General features: G+C 45.5%; 1 protein-coding gene across 4 annotated transcripts in view; it reads left to right on the top strand.

The window, feature by feature from the left end:
* Positions 1–18,157, top strand: part of Arid5b (AT-rich interaction domain 5B) — a 175,972-nt gene that overhangs the window by 122,575 nt on the left and 35,240 nt on the right. For 3 of the 4 annotated variants that reach the window (XM_057751065.1, XM_057751064.1, XM_057751066.1), the window contains 2 exons: positions 10,914–11,026; positions 16,706–16,910. In XM_057751065.1, coding sequence (XP_057607048.1) covers positions 10,914–11,026; positions 16,706–16,910 — 318 coding nt within the window. Of the gene's footprint in view, positions 1–9,338; positions 9,537–10,913; positions 11,027–16,705; positions 16,911–18,157 lie in introns of those variants that run through there. The other variant, XM_057751067.1, reaches the window with a different exon arrangement.

Here is an 18,157-nt window from a genome sequence, read left to right as displayed (position 1 = left end):
AGACACGGAGACTGGGTATGTGGAAGGCGGGGATGATGCTAGACTAGCCTGGTGTTGGGCAACCACCATCAGAACAGTGTCTGATGGCCTTTTTCTCTATTGTTGTTTTCTTCCTAAGTGTATGTGTGCACACATATGCACGATGCGTGTTGTGGGCACACAGGTAGAGGTCAGAGAACAACTCTATAGAACTGATTCTCTCCATAGAGTCTTATGTGGGTTCCAGGAATCAAACTTTTGTTGCCAGCCTTGCATAGCAAGGACCCCATCCTTAGCCACACAGTCTTCTTTCTGGCCTCTCTGTTGGCCTTTCGATGCTAAGGATGACTGGGGAAAGTTCTCACCTCCTCTATGGGTCCCAGAATTGAAACCCCTCTGTTTTGTCCAACTTCTCTGGGTTTATTGGCAACACGTCATGTGAAGCTGTGGGACCTGAGGCATCTGAACCGTGCCAAGAAGGTCACATTCTTGCCTTCAGGTCTGACTATATCTGACCCCTCTACTTACTTTCAAACAAAATCTCTAAAAGGCAAACACAGTTGGACTGCAAACTCATTCAACAATTTGTGGTCAGGAAATTTCTACTTAGGATTAGCCAAAATCATTCAAGTTCTATTTTCTCATATCGCATCTGCACTGAATGATTAAAAAGGCTTACAATACACCCAGCTTATGCTGTCAACACATGAAAATATTCATAAGGAGTCAGAGCCTCTCTCCCCCTCTCCTTTTCCCTCTCCCCCTATACCAATCTGTTTGCATTGCTACCTTTGCTAAGGAACTTAAATGTGCTAACAACTTCATCAGGGCATTTAGCAGCCTTGAGCCAATAACTGCCAGTTTTGAACTTTACAGATAGTTCAGCATCTGCAAATTTTGGGTTACTAACATCTGTCCATAACTGTCCTTTTACAGTGAAGATAGCTCTACATTTTGTAAGAACTTTGAATTGAGATCTTGCCAGTTGTTCTAGCTTCAGATGTTTATCCGGTTTGCTTGCTTTTTGAGTCATGTCCAAGGACACACTGACGATCCTGACATTGATTTGTTGTCCAAACCAGCATCGCCCATGCAGAAGATAACAGAAGCCACCTGCCGCTTAAAAAAGGGAAATATGGAGTTCATTTTGATGATATATCTTAGTTGGTCCATTATACTAGCCAAAATATTATTATCTCAGTATGTACTTGATTTCAAATGCTGACAGTGAGATCCTTTGCTTTCTGACCCACCTGGTGAAAAGTAATGTGCATTTCATACAAAAAGTACACCTCAGTGTGGGCTTGGCATTTCAAGGGCTTCGCATACACCTGTGGCTGTGGTTGACTGTATTGGACGCAGCAACTTTAACATAAGAGGAATGTTTTCCCTTCCACTGACAGGGTGGAGCTTCACCCTGCTCAATGATGATGATGACGATGATGATGGTGATAATGATAGTGATGATGATGGTGGTGGTGATGGTGTGGTTTCCACTGCTATCTGCCCTGCTGGTCTCCTGTGTCACGTATGATCATTTCCAATGTCTGAGCATTCCAGCTGGCCCAGCCCAGTCATAATCACCTGGCCCTGGTTAATGTATCCCTGGGGGATTAGGGACCTTGTTGCTGCCTCTGCATCTGTGCCGCATCGCAGGCTCCTTTCTCTTCTCCTTTTGGACCTTCTGTCCTGCAGTTCCCACTCTCGTCAGCATAGTCAGAGCTTTGGTACCACAGTTTTTTTTTTTCAAGTGACTTTTCAGAATGATGGTTCTTGGAACTCCTTAAAGGAAGCTCAGGGAACATGAACGTGTTTCTTAATGCATCCTGCTGCCTCAGACAGAGACTTACTTGAAGAAAACATCTCAGGATGCCAGACAGCAAAGTGGTAGTCTTCTTGGGGCAGAGATATTATGTCCAGGTGTGTGTGCGTGTTGTGGGTGTAGAAGCTGGTGTATATGTGTGCATGCCGGGGACAAGACAACAAGCTCGCTTTCTCATCTCTGGTCACTGTCCCCCCGGGGGTGTTAGTTTTTATTTGTTGGTTTTTTGAGACTTGAGCTCACCAGTTAGACTTGGCTCAGCCCAGGGACCTGACTGTTTCTGCCTCCCCAGCACTAAGTCGCATGTACACACACCACTGTGTAGGGTTTTGCACATGAGTCTGGGGGTCCTTGTGTGGAGATACAAGCCCTCACAGTTGTGTAGCAAGTACTTTATCAACTGAGCCATCGCCCCCTCCCTATTTTTAAAAAAAATTATTACATTTTTATTTGTGGGGTTATGTGCCACCAAGCACTTGTGGAAGCCAGAGACCAACTGGCAAGGGTCAGTTCTCTCTTTCTACCACGGGGATCCTAGGGATGGAACTCATGTCCTTATTCTTTAAAAGGGAAAAACACTATGTGTTAGATTACACTTCCTGGTGGCATAAAGAAACTGAGAACTGTACCTTCAATACAAATCCCTTTTGGAGGTCTTTTTTTTTTTTTTTTTTTTTTTGGTTTTTCGAGACAGGGTTTCTCTGTGGTTTTGGAGCCTGTCCTGGAACTAGCTCTTGTAGACCAGGCTGGTCTCGAACTCACAGAGATCCGCCTGCCTCTGCCTCCCAAGTGCTGGGATTAAAGGCGTGCGCCACCACCGCCCAGCTTTTGGAGGTCTTTTAAAAGAAGATGGGACTGTATCCTTTGTTTTTGTTGTGTGGATTTAAGAGCTACACTGTCTCTCCTAGGGTATTCACCCATGTCTGTAATGATTTAAATATATCCATGCTAAACCATGTAAACACAAAGGAAACAGACAAGCAAACAAAACAACATAAAAAAAAAAGCCCTTATTTCCATGCAGTGGGAAACATTTTCTTTATGAAACTGGCAAATCAATTGCCTTCGGTGTTGAAAATGGACAATCTCATTTCCAAACCTGGAGAGATAGCTGAACACGAGTGCTGTTTTCATGTGAGTCTAAATGTGCTCCCGCCTTTACCATGCCTGGTGAAGCCATCTGATGCAAAACTGTAGCTTTCAGTTCGGCGTAGCCATGTTCAATCGGAGTACCTCAGAGCATATCAATCATAGGCGGGAACGAGCTTGTTTATTGTGTTGTCATCAAAAAAGAAATAGGAAGAGAGAGACAAAAAAAAAATCCATTCTCTGTTTCTGAGGGCCTGCCTTTCTAACCTTCAGAAATTGTGGAGATTAAAATGTCCTTCAGAAGCGTGTCCACAGCAGATGCTTAAACAGCTTGAAACAATAAACAGACAATAATATTAAATTGTGATTCATTCTCGTTAATGGTAACATGCTAAGATAGGCTTAATCTGTGTTTTATTTTAATGTTTTTCAAAAGATGGAAAAAAACTGATTTCCTAGGAAAAGTACAACACGGGGTTGAAAAAGTACAGTTTTCTAACTGTAAAGTGTGTGTTTGTGTGTGTGTGTGTGTGTGTCCTCCACTGTGGACTCCAGGCTGTCAAGAAATGGCCCACTGGACCCTTGGCATCTGGAAGGAGGGACAGTATGTGTGCATGATCACATGTGGGCTGGAATCACAGCAGCACTTTGCGGAGAACACTCTTGGCCTTGCGGGGCCTGTCTGTTGAGACAATGAGGAAAGGGAGCCAGAGGTTGTGTTAAACATGAAGGCCTGAGTCTTGCAGTCACTACCCGGGACCCAGCTATCCACACGAGTGTCCTCTCTGTCTTTGTATCTCTCTAAAGAGTCTGGGACATTCTGGGGCAGAAGAGTCTTTGCACAGGTCCCTGAACCTTGGGGAAACTAAGTAAAACTAAAGGCCTGGGTCACTTCCAGGCCATAGTGAACCAACGACCCTGTTACCTGAGAATTGAATTTTTCCCAAACAACTCTGAGGCACTTCTACCACCCTGGAGTGTGCCCACAGAATCCTCCATCAGGAATAGCTTCCTCACAAGGCCCTGGGAATGGCCAACCCAGACCAGAGGGAGGCTGTGAGACTATGTAAGATCTTGCAAGGATGGTTAGAAACTCCCACAATCCATTTCTTCTTCCTCAGCATCTTGTGATCATATACTTGGGGGTTGGAGAATCCACATGATGATTTTATGCCATATCCAAATCATATATGATCATTTGTGTCTGTCTCCCAGGGAAACAAGGCTAGATAGAAATCAGCTTATTTCGAATGATAAACCCTGACTACAGAAAAGGCTGGCTTGTTTTAAGGCAGGAGAGTACTTGGAGTCACATGCTCTCAAACCAATTAGCAATACAGATGAGCTAGCAAGCCCTGTTCCATTTATGGGGTGGGGGAAGGGCCAAAGTGAAATAATCTGTGTTTTTAAGTGTTTCTGAGAAATGAAGACCTCCAGGGCAGAGAGAGAGAGAGAGAGGGTGTATCAGGAAATAGCTATGCAAATCGCATGCCTGTGAAGTTACTAATTCCCTGATTGGAGGCATTAACAATGCCCCGGCATTCAGGAGTATGAACCAAGAGTGAGTAAGACCAGGGCATGTTTTGGATGAGACTGCGAGAGTGTTTACTTTACATGGTTTGTTGAGCAGCCAGTGAAGTCCCCAGCTGTTTGGGATGTGGGCTGCCTGATCAGTCCAGGTAGAGGGGAGATAGTCAAACACTTTCCACTCTCAGCCGTGATGCGTAGTGGTCTGGGTAATTCTGACAAAGCGCCAAAGTAGTTTAGGTCTCATTCTGCCAGCTTTATTTTTATTTGCTTATTTTCTCGTCCTCTTCCTAACGAAACAACCGCTCGTCCTTTGGGGAAATTGAGGAACCTGGATCCCGTGAGCCCAGGGTTCAGTGGGAATGCTAATCGTAGTGATTGGCAGCAAGGTGGGTTCTTGACTTGGACTGCAGCACCTAGGAACTCAGCCCAGTCCTCCAGGAGACCAGTGTGACCACAAGACAATTCATCCAGGGCATGTGACCTGCGGTTGTTCCCAGCGATATGATCTTGGTGGCATTTAAAAGTGATAGCTTTTAAATCTGGCCCTAGAATCTGGGCCCTTATCTCTGGGTTTCTCCTTTCTAATGTTTTTATTGAGGGAAACAATTCTAGAAGGAACTGTCAGCGAAATTACCAGAGTACTAGCGCCCTTGTAACATCCGGCTCTAATTGCCGTTCCCCCTTCATCAATTAAGGTTAAAGTGTTCCTGTAAGACCAGCTGTACCTGTGAATGGCCCTGAAGTGCTCACAGGACACACAGAACACGTGCTCCTCAAGTGTTTTCTGCTGGGTGTGGAAGATTGTTTATAGAAATACAGAATAAAAATAAACTTGAAAAGTCTTAACTTGATGTGGCAACCATGTTTTGTCAATTCACAGAAAACTTCAGTCTTGTAAATAGGCATGGAGAACCAGCATGCATGCCCTCCGAAGAATGACACTGGGTTTTGAAGGGGATGGGGGAACTCAGGGAATCATTTATGAATTCTTATGTTAAAATGCTGGCTCAGTGGTAAAGCCACGATGAGGGCCGAGAGCTTTTAGGCTGTTTTGTTTTTTCCCCCAAGTATTTAAAAACTGAAATTCTGTAAGAGATTATCTTCGAAATGCCTTTCTTTTATTACCACCCATAAATTTTAGGAGTGGCTTTGATCAAGTGTTCTGCCAGTCTTGGTTTCTACATCCTTGACTCATACATTAATAACTGAAAACATTCATCCTATTTTTGCTAGACCGAAAGAGGAAGTTTCTAAATAGTCAGAAGGGAAACATTGAAAATAGAACGCAGTCAACGATAACTAAATTAGGGTAGGGTTTTTTTTTTCTTTTTCTTTCTTTTTTTTTTTTTTTTTTTTTTCTTTTTCCAGAAAGAGCAATACTCCGTGCTGAAACTTGCCAGGGTATTTTAAGATTATTGTCTGTAAAGAAAAAGTCCCAGCACCTCGCTGTCCTCAGAGGAAAGGCATTACAGAAATGCAGAATCAGATCGGGAACGGGGAGGGGGCATAGAACAATACCATTCTGGCCAGTACTTAAGACATCCCCAAGCGGGTTTTGCTTTCTAGCTCATATTTAAAATACACATTCGCAACTTGAAAAATGTGAGGAGCTAAGACTCTGCTCACCTCCTGTAGACTCTGACCCCTGGGGGTCTGCTCTACGGAAAATGATGTTTGTTGTTTCCATTCCTGTTTCCATGTCCTCCCAGAGAGGAAGACACTGTGTATCTCACAAAGAGCTTCTCTAAGGGATCTGTGGCTGCTTTGGCGGGGAGGAGAAAGCCCTTCTGCAAAATGGGAAGAAAAAGTTGTTGGCTTGATTATGAATCAATCCAGTTTTTAGGGCTGTTTGTCTTTGTGGGACTCCAAGAGCATAAACGGTATTTAAAAAATAAAAATAAAAATTCGACAGCTATGATGTGGCCATAACAACAGGAAGAACACAGCAGAAAGTGGGGGGGGGGAGAAGCAACATCTAAGCCAAGAGCATTGGCCTTGCCAGCTTGCCAGTAAGTGGTTACATATCCTTTGTTTTATTAGTATTATTTTAAGAATCCAGGCTGAGATGAGTCTCCCACTCCTGAGAGACCTGACTACATAGCTTGTCTGAACTCATAGTGGAAGTGAAGACGTGCAAACACCTACTTTTATTTTATTTTATTTTTGAATAAACAGACCCTTTAAGAGCAGAAAAGAGTAATAGCAAAAAGTTGTCCTCTGTTGTCAGGAAGACAGACTGTCTTTCACTGATAAGAAAAGGTTAACAAAAGAAAACAAAGTCCTAAGCAGGGATTAGACAGCAGTCTGTAGAAGTGGCTGCCCTGCTCAAACTGAGCACGCGTTAATTGGCCCTCAGGAAGATGGACAGAGGGACAATTGGAGAGGAAAGGAGTTTCTGTTCATTTCAATCACAGAAGCCTTTCACTCGTCAGCCAGAAGCCCCCACTGTAAAAGGGTCATGGGTATGGCGCTTTGACCAAGTTTTACTGGCCTTAGTGGGTTGAATGGGAGTCTTGTCGCCCACTTCTTAGTCTAAACTGAAGGGGCCCCTGCTCGCTGGGGGTCCAGGAGAGACTGGATGCACCCTAGGCTGGCAAAGTAGGCAGTGTTTGAGAGTGTTTTTGGTTGGTAAAAGCTTGTTGTCAGGGTTAATCTGTGTACTCAGAGGTAGGGTGAACTTGTGAGCTTGCAGGTGCCCCACAGAAAGAACTTCGGGTAGAACAAGGGTGCTGGGAAAACGGCAATTGCCCAGGTGGCAAACCCATTGCTGATAATCAGGGGTATGGTCTGAGGTTGCTGACTTCCTCACTGTCTCAGTTTAACAATCTGTAGAATGGGGAGAATAGTAACCGTGCTGACCTCCTGGGTGGGCTGTGACTTTTCGTTACTATTGGAAGGCTGAGCCATGGCTGGTCCTCAGGAGGTATCAAGGAAGAAAGTCTCTATTGAAGGCATTCCTGCAAAGCACAATTACTGAGGGGCTGGAGAGATGGTTCAGCGATTTAGAGATCTCCTGTGTGTAGTAGGCGGGTGAGGGAGCGCAAGTCCCTCAGAGGCCAGAAGAGGGCATTAGATCTCCCGGAGCTGAAGTTACAGGAGGGACGAGGGTGCTGAGGATGTTGAGATATTGCTCCAGCATCAAAATAAAACCTTAAAATAAACAAACAGCAACAAAACCACTTACTGACCTCTGAGGATCCAGGACTAGGCTGGGTTCCCAGCTATTTGGACAAGTGAAGCAGCCTTAATGTGGACGGCTTTACAGAGTCATTTGCTTTATGTGGAGCTCGTGAGGGGGAAAGTTTCACGCATCCTTAAAGCCGAGGCTCACACCAGGTGGAGACTCAGGATCTTGGTTTTCGGTACTGACCTCCCAGAAGGGAGTAAGCATAGTATCTAGGGTGGCTAGAAGGTATGGGGATGTTTCCTCGTGTGAGGGAATAAAACACAAAGTTCCACTTCACTCCCCCCCCCCCCACCACTAGACCACTTTGTATCACTGGTCTGGAGAACAGCTTCTTTCTCTGCCACAGAGGGAAACAGATAAAGCCCCGGACAAAGTTCTACGGGGGGAGGGGAGGTTGTATTAAGAGTCCAAACGGTCTTCTGTTGCATTATGGGGGACTGGTCGCCAGTTCTTCATGCCCCACCGCCCCTGGCTCATTGATGGTTTGTGACTGACCCCGTAGGGTAAGGCTACAGTTAAGGCAATGATTTGACCGGTCGTCAGGAGCCCAAAACGTTGGGCTCGTCCTTGCTCTTCCGGTGTCACCTCAAGCCACCAGCATCAGATGTAAAGTGTAAAGGTTCCCAGGGTGACACGTGTATCACGTGATCCTATTGGCAGGTTCCTCTCAGGAGGATGTGAGGAGTGTGTGGGCATTTGTGGGCTATTAGTCATTTGTTCATCCAACAAAGTCAGGTTATACAATGCTACCTCGCTAATGTTATGCAGAGGAGAGGTGAATCCGATGGCCCTACCCTTAAAGACAGCCCAGTCAGGTATAATAATACCCCTGTCAAAAAAAAAGAAAAAAGAAAAGAATAAAAATAAAATAAACATATAGCTCAAGTACTTCTGGACAAAGACAAAGAAGGATTTGTAGTTGTGGGGTCAGCAATGCTGGTTTGGCCCACTTGTCCCTAGGACATTCCAGCACGTGACCAATTAAGAAGCAAAGACCCCAGATTCAGAGTTGTGTGATCACAACTAACCCTAACCTGTTCCTCTGCTCAAAACTGAATTTGTAGTTCTCTAAATCTTCTGGGTCTCTGGGTTCTGGAAGCAGCCTAACATCGACCCAGTTTAGGGATGGTTCCTAAGGCTCTTGGAACCTTTGCTTTGCTATTTAAAACCCTGCTCAGTTCGAGCTCCGTCTTTAGACAGGGCCTTCGGGCTTTGAAAGCTTTTCTGGAAATAAATGCCTTTTAGGTTTTAAGTGCTTTTCAAAAATGCGAGGAGTGGAAAGATGACAGTGACAGGTCTGGGAACAGAGGCCATATTGTTCCGTTTCTGCTGACTGCTGAATGGCACCTCTCAGAACTCCTCTCTCGAGTCCTGTTTGCTTCTGTCTGCTCACTGCCGGGCTGTTATTTTGATAAGGCGACTTGCAAGTCCGTCCTACCCCTAGCAGTCATTAAAGCCTCAGCACTTGGGTCATTGTGAAAAAGCTTCTGAGCTACACAAAGTCCTCTAAACAAAACAGTCCACACCCTGGCTCCAGGCTGTGGACCGTGGCGAGTTCTCGGAACTGGGCTCTGAGCTCCCACCGAGGAGCCAGAGGTCAGGAGCGCCACCAAACAAGCTGGGTGCAGTCAGCAAGCCGAGCCAGGGAGGAGGAGAGAGCAGAGCCTTCCCTGCCAGTCTGGCAGCTCCCCCTAAGTGCTCAGAGCTCAGAGCCCATCCCACACACCCGCGCTAGTCATTGCTGTGTGTTTACATGAGTAATGGAGCTGCCGGGGGGAGGGGAGCGGCGCTGAGCTCGCTCGCTCGCAGCTAGGAAGCCGATATCCACATCAAGTCCAGACTTCCAGGGATGAGGCTGGGGAGCAGTCCCCTGCCGGAACTCTCCTAAGCATAGGCGTCAATCAGGCAGATGTGTGGCGACTGGAATGGGTAATGTCTATTTTCTCTTTGCTTGATTTTGCTTGTGTGACTTTATACTGGAGAATTCCAGTCAGGTTTTCTGGGACGGTCTCGGGGAGGCCAGCATTTTGAGGAAGGAGGATGTGATGAGAGGTCTGCAGTTTGGGAGAGAGGGTCCTGAGCCTCCAGAAACTGCTTCTTAGCCCACGCGCACCACTCTGATTGTAAAGAGAGTGTTGCCTTAACACAGTTTCACTGGCAGTAAAACTCCTCCATGGCAGAAAAAAACAAATTAGTAGGAAATAGCATGGATGTAAATTGAGTCCAACATGAAGTGTTCTGAAGTCACTAGCTAAACGTGTGTATGTATGTATGTGTGTGTTCGTGTGTACATGTGAGACAAATAACAATTAAGAGGCTTCCTGCTGCTCGGATATGATTTTTCATAACTGTTCAAAGTAATAAAAATGTAGGTGATTTGAGAGCTCCAGAGAGATTGGGGGTGGGGTTGCGCATTTGTCTGGAGTTGGTTAATGGACAACTCAGTGAGTTGGTTAGTTTTAGATTTTTGGGACTTGACTGACTGATGGAGCTGAATGTGAGAGCTGGTGGGGGGCAGTCAGGGCACCCCACAAACAGCCCAAGTTCATTATCACCTGTGTCATTTGTAACTACGGCTTTAATAACGCGCAAAAAAAAAAAAAAATCAATCCCCACTGGAGTCAGGCTAACCCTGTGTAAGCTTTGGGATTTATTTTAAATAACCCTCCAGATCTTCATAAAAGTATATTGAGGAGGAAAAGAGAACACGCTGACTCAAGTCTTTGCCAGATTTGCTGAGATTTGAGACACTCTGGCCACAATATTATCAGAAAATGTGTGTAATAGCAGCTTGTTACTGTGAGCACCTCTCGCCAGAGCTCTCTCTCTCTCATCAGTATGGTAATTTGAAAAAAAAAAAAAAAAAACGCTGCTGTCTCTAAAACTCTTCCGGCAGAGTAATGTTTTCAAATGTTCCTTGACTATGACGCCATCACAGGCTGGCGTATCATTTTGAGTTTCAAAGAACGAGATACCAAACAAACAGAAGGCCCGCTCTCCAAGTCTAGCTAGGGGTTACTTCTCTTCTGATGGTGTATTCTGGGGGTGGGGGGGGAGTGGAGCACAGGGGTGGGGGGGGTAGGAGGGGGCGTGTGTCTTCCTCGTCAGCCTCATTTTATTTATATTAATTAGACGTGGGAAAGTTTATAGCTTAGCTTCTACCAAGGTTCCACCCTTCGGAGACAGCAGCATCCAATGAGAGCTGGTGGCTGGTGTGAGCGAGTCCATGCTGTCCAAGCTCAATAGTAACCTTCTGTGTCTTTTACTGAGAATGTATGACGATTATTATTCTCCGTTTGTTTTCAGCGCCAAATCTTAAAGGCAGACCGCGCAAAAAGAAAACATGTCCCCAGAGAAGAGATTCCTTCAGTGGCTCGAAGGACTCCAACAATAACTGTGATGGTAAAGCCATCAGCAAGGTACGATCCTCCTGATTGATGCTTCTCGTGATTTTCCCTTTTGACCTCCCTGATAGCTGGTGTCTCCGTGGCTGTGTTCCATTCGGAATCTGCCTTTGGTTTGGCCGCTTCTGGAGCTTGAGGCCATGTCTGGACTGGAGGACACTTCCCCTGTGGCTCGGGGTGGGGAGAATCTGGTAGGAGGCAGGCATTTTGATTAGTCAACAGAATGACTTCCCACCTCCCGGTCTGGCTTGTTGGGTAAAGGACATGATTAAGTGCCCTCGTCACCGAAGCTGAGATTTCATGCTAGATGACACAATGACATAGTTTACTCTGCGCGTATCAAAAATAGACCAGCTGAACCATCCTGTCTCTGAGTGTGTACCTCTAAATATGCCTCAGAGATTAACTGGAGATGAAATTAGAAGTGGCTAGAATTAATCTTTTTGGTCATGTTTTTTTTTCCCCCAGAGTCACCTCTAATTCATATTGAAGTAAATTAGAGATAGATGGGAAGCTGTTTATATGTGTGCGCACACTCGTAGAGGTGACTGTGTCTTAAAGCTCTCTCTGAATGCAGAAGGAAAAGGCCTGTGGGCCCATTTCGCATGAGCATTCTCTGGAATCTTTGAAGCGCCTGAAGTCTTGAGTGAAGAGTCACTTCTTATTTGTAGACTTATCTTTGTGAGTTTTCTGAGCTGAGGATCACGTTTCCATATTCTGGCTCTTGGGTGTTTTGTGTTTCATGTTGTTTCTAGGCCACAGTTCGAACCCATCTAGATCAGAATCCAAGATCAGATGGGAATTAGCAAGGCGGTTCCAGATACGAGGGCTGACGTGGGCTGAGTGGGGGGGGGCACATTGAGTATCGGTGGAGATTCTGACATAGACAAAGAACGGGCTGAGTTTCGTGTTGCCTGCCCTCTGGGGCTTGGACTGTGCCCTCTGCCCCCTTCCCAGTGTGTCGGAGTGAACTGTGAACCTTTGCATTCCGTAAATCTTATCTTCAAGTATCCCTCTTACCACAAAGTTCTGAGGGCTCTTTGGTTAGGATTTTGTCATGCTCCCAAGATTTCATAGAGTGGTTTTTTTCATAAGGTGGGTTTTTTTTTTTTTTAAAGTCAATTTACAGAAGTGTATTTTTCATTTCTCTGGCTAAACACAAGCCTAGCATTCTCTGCAGTTGCCTGTCCCCTACACACATGACCTCTGCACGTGAACGCACGTGGATGCCACGAAGGACGTTCTCTGGTGATTTGAGTGTCTCAGCCCTGGAACTGCCTGCCTAGGGCCTTGGTGTCTCTAGCCTTGAAAGGTGGCAGCGTAACGGATTCTTTCCCTGAAATGCAGACTGAGAGTTCTGCAAGGTAATACAGACGGAGCGAGGTCTTACCATGGCAGACATTCAACAGAGAATGCCGTGACCATGCTGTGTCTCTTCCGGGATGTTCTAAACCTGGGCCCACCCGGATGAAGTGTGGAACGACAGCTAATGTGGAGGAATTACAAAATTCACACGAGGTCTCACAAAACAGAAGACCAGCTGCTTGAGCGTATGAACTGGTTAAATGTTTACCGATTTACTCTCTTTATGAGCCAAGCCTGGGTTTTCCGTCACCCTCCTCCCACGAGTGCGGCCCCTGACCATGGTCACCATGGGACAGACCATCCTTCCAATGTTCCTGTGCTGTGGCCAGTTCCTGGGGACTGGTGGAATATCTCAGCTCCTCTTGGAGTCTTGGATTACAGTCTTGCCTTGCACGCTTCAAATGCGTCTGAAGAAATCCGCTATCTGGGAGAGATTAATTTTAAACTATGGTGAGTGTTTCTGTTGGCACCTGTCTGGAAAATCCTGCAAGAGTAACAAACCACCCTGGAGACCATGCGAGCCATTTAAAAAGGCATTGGGGTCTTAAAGTGGTCTTTTGCCATGAAATGTTGCAGTAAAGATGCTAAGTCTACAACCATCTGCTTATTTCCGGAACCTGGACCAATATTTTACATGATGGCGAGCTGCTTGGCTCTCAGACCCATGTGTATTTTCAAAAGTGCCTCAGACAGACCGTTTCTCACTGTGGATAAGTACCAGCTTCCTGCAGCTCCACACAGCGGAACTTCCAGCATGGATGTACCGGTTTGTCTCTGGTCATGATGTCACCTTCAGAAGGTTTCACTCCCTCGGGTGTGAATGGACCAGCATCAATGTAACATGCTGTTTTCCCTGGGAAACAGAATTCTGTGGCTTTCTCAAGACATGTGTCTCAAGTGGAGCAAAAGCGCCAGCCCTGGGATGGCATTATGACGAAGATCAGCTTGGATCCCGTTGCTTGCTGAGACCATTTATTATCTAAGATCCTGGCCAAGGCTTGGTTGACTATACTAAAGGGCTGTTCTTGGCTTAGATCTCTAGTGATAAGACCTGTAGTAATGGAAAGTAAATGCTCGTGTGTGTGTGTGTGTGTGTGTGTGTGTGTGTGCGCACGCGCGCGCGCGTGCGCGCGCGTTAAGCATTTTCTAAAGACTAGACATCTAACAGGTGGTTTCCATGCTGGAAGGAACATGGAAAGACAAAGGATGCTACTACGCTGTGTGTCCATCCGTTCTATCACGTCCTTGCCACTCCATGTTGGAAGTATGATGCATGCATTACTTTGTTCGCCATTATCTAGCCCCAGTGATCATCACTCTCGCTTTACCGAGAAGCTGAGAGTAGCCTGTTCCTTGCTGCTTCCCCACAGTTGGCTACGCCTGCTGACGGAGAGAGCAGCAGTAACCCAATTCTGTAGAAGAATGTGGTTAGTCCCAAATAGGTCTACAGCTTCATTGAGAACATTAAATGGCACTTCTATAATTAGCATCCTGTCAATCACGCTGAAAACCCTCAGAGTTCTTAGCTCAACAGGTGTGTGGTGCTCAGGCCAGGACGCTAACAGCCACCCTTTAAAGGTCATACCTTCTCAAGGCCAACACGAAGACTAAGTGCTATTTCCATTCTAACAGTTGAATTACAGTAATTCTCTAGATTAAACTGCTGAGAATGGTTTTGAGTAAATGTAGGGGAAAACAGGTAGACAATACCTTGACCGAGTCTTAAGGGAAACCAAAAGCTCACTGGCGCTGAGAAAGGATGCACTGAGCTAGTCTGAGATGCAGGCCAGGGCTCACTTGTTACCTACTTGGGGAGCCTCCTCCATCCCCTTAGTGGGACCCCTGGAATGCAGGATGGAGTTCAGCAGGTGGCAGCAGGGCCTCGCTTACAGAGGTAATTGGTCTGGTATCACTGCAAACTTAAAACGTCCAACCGCTTTACACACAGCTCATAGCTCTGCTTCCCTGTGTGTGAGATTGATTGAGGCCAGGAGGCAGGCAGAAGTGAGTTCTGAACTTGGCGTTTTACATTTAGCCTCAGTGAGCTTGTTTTCTCTCCTATAAAATGGGTCTAAGCAGCTGCCTTTCGCAGTTCCTGTGGACACTGACACAGCACACGTGAATAGAGCAAGGTTGTGAAGTTCACTGTCAGCATGGCCTAGGTACAAGGTTCTTTCTCCTAATTGGCTGGGTACACATAGGGAAAAAAAAAAGCACTCCTGTGACTTGAAAACCACCTAGTTTTCTTTCGCATGGGACTTGATAAATCACGTTTCTCAGCTGTAGATGTTGTGATGCCCGGAAATATAAGATGTGCTTTCTAATTGAAAGTTTGTTTGGAGTACCAGCTTAACGTCTTTATTAAGTTTATCGTATGTACTTAAACATGTTACTCATTCTGCCTGGGCCACGGCGTCTACATTTTTATGACAATAATAACCTACTTCACGAGAGTCATGAACATAAAGATTAGGGAGGTAGATAGCTCAGTTGCTTTAAATGCTTGCCTTGCAAGTGCGAAGAACCTCAGTTCAATCCAGAGAACACAAATTATAAATAAACAAACAAACAAGCAAGCAAAAGCAAAGCTGGGTGCGGTTGCACGTGCTTATAGCCCCAGCGCTGGAGAGGCAGAGAGAAGCATGCAGGTCCCTGGGGTCTACTGGCAATCCTCCTAATCTAACCAATCAGTAAGATCAGACCCCAGTGAGGGGATGAGATGATGTGTCAATCAGTGTTCCATCAGCACCAGGGCACTGGGGTAAACAAATAAGACAAGACAGACAAAAACTAGGATGATTTTGTGATTTCAGAGGCCAATAAATTATGACGTGCATAAATTTAGACCCACCAGCCTAAAACTTGGCAAGGAAAGTTGATGATGGCACCAAGAGCCACAAGACAACTGTCTCCCAATCACAAAGTGGAAAAGTTTGAGAATATTGTCAATAAAAATCCTACACGGGGGAAAAAAAAAGAGAGAACATGTTTTCATCCTATTTCTGCAGCCCCAGTGAGTTGCCTAGGAAGTTTCAGGATTGTGAGACCAGCCTGAAGTTAAAGCAGTGTGCTCCTTTGAGAGAGGGAGCACTAAGGAAGCCCTCTTAGAGAGGATGTGCTCTCCTTTAGTCAATAAACAGAACCCTTTCCATGTGCTTAGTGCTCAGAAAGACCTACGGAGGCTGCACAGTCTGAAACAGAACAGTGGAGAATCTGTGGGACATTTCCATGCACGACGTTCCCCGGCGCTTGCCCTCTTCCTGCCCGATGTCAGCCGGGAGATGTAAAGAATATTGGAATGTACACATTCCCCATGGGTGCATTTGAACTCCGAGTCTGACCCTTTGTACTTCCCCCTTTTACAATTAAAATAACTCAGCAACTTAGCGTTATATTTAACAACCATCAAAGGCCGCTGTACAACATGGCCGTAAGGAGGGAACATTAGGTTAGCCAAGCTCCAAAGCCTATCCCGTGGTGTGGAAGGAAGAACCGTGGAGCATCTGCCTCCATTTATGTCTTAGTTGGGGGGAGGGGCTTTCTATTTGTTCTGCTTGGGATTTTAGCTGCCCTCTCCTCTTTCATTTCTGGCAAGAGACCATTTCCTATCATAGTCTCAGCTGAAGGAAAAACCAAGTCCTCATTAAAAAGCCAGCTTTTAGGTGTACTGCTTTGGGTTATGTGTGGGTAGCAGCCTTAGCAGCCTCAGGTGACACATGACAATGACCTTGCTGGTATATCCCAGCATGGAGAGCTCTCTCAGGTGCCTGGATAAGAATACATGTGTCTCTCATTTTTTAAAAGATCTAATACAGTATCAGGATATTATGAAAGCAAGGTTTCATCAGTGAAGTTAACAGTGGGGGAGGGAGGTGGGGGGGTAGGGGGGCTCAGGAAGAAACAATATATCTATAGGCAAATCAGTCATCCTACCGGACAGCAACACTATTTCTGGTTTGATATGAATGTACTGTGAAGTATAGAAGTATAAAAAGGACACTGGCACAACCAAGCCAACTGTGGCCCTCTGAAGACCTGTTTCTTAATAAAGTTTTATTGACATTCAGCCCCACCATTCATTTACGGAGCACACCCGTGCTAGACTGGAGTACTTGTCGTCGAGACCATAGGGCACAAAAGCCCACCACGTTTGTCAGGTGGCTCTTTACAGAACTTTGTCCCCATTGTCTAGGACAGTTCTTACACAAGGCTGTCTTTTGGTCCCCCTATCTTGCTGATTCCCCATCAGGGGTGAAGTGTCACTTAGATACGTCTTTGCAAGCCCTCCAAGGCTAGGCTTGATTTGACAGACTGTTATTCCTTTTCCAGGTGAAAGGCGAGGCCAGGTCAGCCTTGACCAAGCCGAAGAATAACCACAGCAACTGTAAAAAAGCCTCCAATGAAGAAAAGCCGAAGCTGTCCATCGGCGAAGAATGCAGGGCTGATGAACAAGCCTTCTTAGTGGCGCTTTATAAATACATGAAAGAAAGAAAAACGCCCATAGAACGAATTCCCTACTTGGGTTTCAAACAGAGTAAGTATACTTGTTTTTGTTTCTTAAATATCAAAATTGCTCAGATTCTTTGAATTTGCAAGGGGAGGGGGAGCGGGGAGTAGAATTCTTCTTTTTTTTTCTTTTGGACTAGTGATTATGTTGAAACCCTAATCTAGGCAGGGTGTTTTCTGTTTATAGTAGATCCACGAATTGTCCAAGCCAAGAATTTTCTCCCTGCCTCTTCCGCTTGCTGCATTGTTGCCTTGTGGGACAATTGCAGGGATATTTATAGGCAGGACTCCGAGGATGAGGCCTGGAAATAGACATGTTGAAAGCTTCTAGTTTTCTGTTTTGTCAATCTGGAATGTCTGTAACTCCTTTCTTATGAGATAATGATGATGATGTAGCCTTATCAGGCCCAGATGTTGCCTGTTCAGAGACAGCTTCTAAGAGGAAAGCCTTTAAAAGTGGACAAAACAGCCACAGAGGAAAAGAAAACAAAACAAAACACTCCCTTAGTCTTAAACTTGGCTTTCTTTTTTCTTTCTTTCTTTTTTTTTTTAAATCTGAATTCACAGTAAACATGAAATCAGTCCACTGAAGGGAAGTCCCAGCTTGGAGCAACTTTGAGTTAGCTATGCATCTAGGTGTTTTTGTGTGTACAAGAGAGGAAACTCATAGCTTGAGCAGAATTCCACTGAAAAAGAGAGGAAAATCCCAGATCCTGCCCCTGAGTTCACAGCCAAGTATATATTTTGCTCTGTCTGAATTGACCGGTGTGCAAAGCCATGAGCCCCTCTTGCTTCTAATCGTATTTCCCCCGAATGCATCTCCCTAGATTAAAACCATGTGCCATTCTGATGAAGATCGGCAAACCTGTATGTTTTACAGAACAATTTACATAGCTAATAGCACTTGGCACTGATTGCAAGAGCACACTCGCAGCCATTATAAACTTATATAACGACAGATGATCACACTGTCTGGAAACGAGCTGCTTGGAGTGGAAGTCAAATCAATGTTCTGTGAAGAGCTCTGTCCCATTATCACCAGAGACCAAGGCCGAGGCCGGGCTCTTGATGGCCCTGGAAGAGTACAAGGTTCAGTGTGGCCTCACAAACATGTTGAGCTCAATAGCCTTTTCTTTTTTTTTTCTTTCTTTTTTTTTTTTGGATTGTTTAATTCCCATTCTGTTCATTTCCCTTACCAGAGGATTACTTGATGCCCGATACCCTCACACGCCGAAGTATCAGGCACAAAATGAACAACAACGAAATCTCTCAATC

Source organism: Chionomys nivalis, chromosome 19 (assembly GCF_950005125.1).
Source record: "Chionomys nivalis chromosome 19, mChiNiv1.1, whole genome shotgun sequence".
Taxonomy (NCBI): Eukaryota; Metazoa; Chordata; class Mammalia; order Rodentia; family Cricetidae; genus Chionomys; species Chionomys nivalis.
Note: the sequence above shows the minus strand (reverse complement) of the source record. Positions and strands in the feature narration are given on the sequence as shown.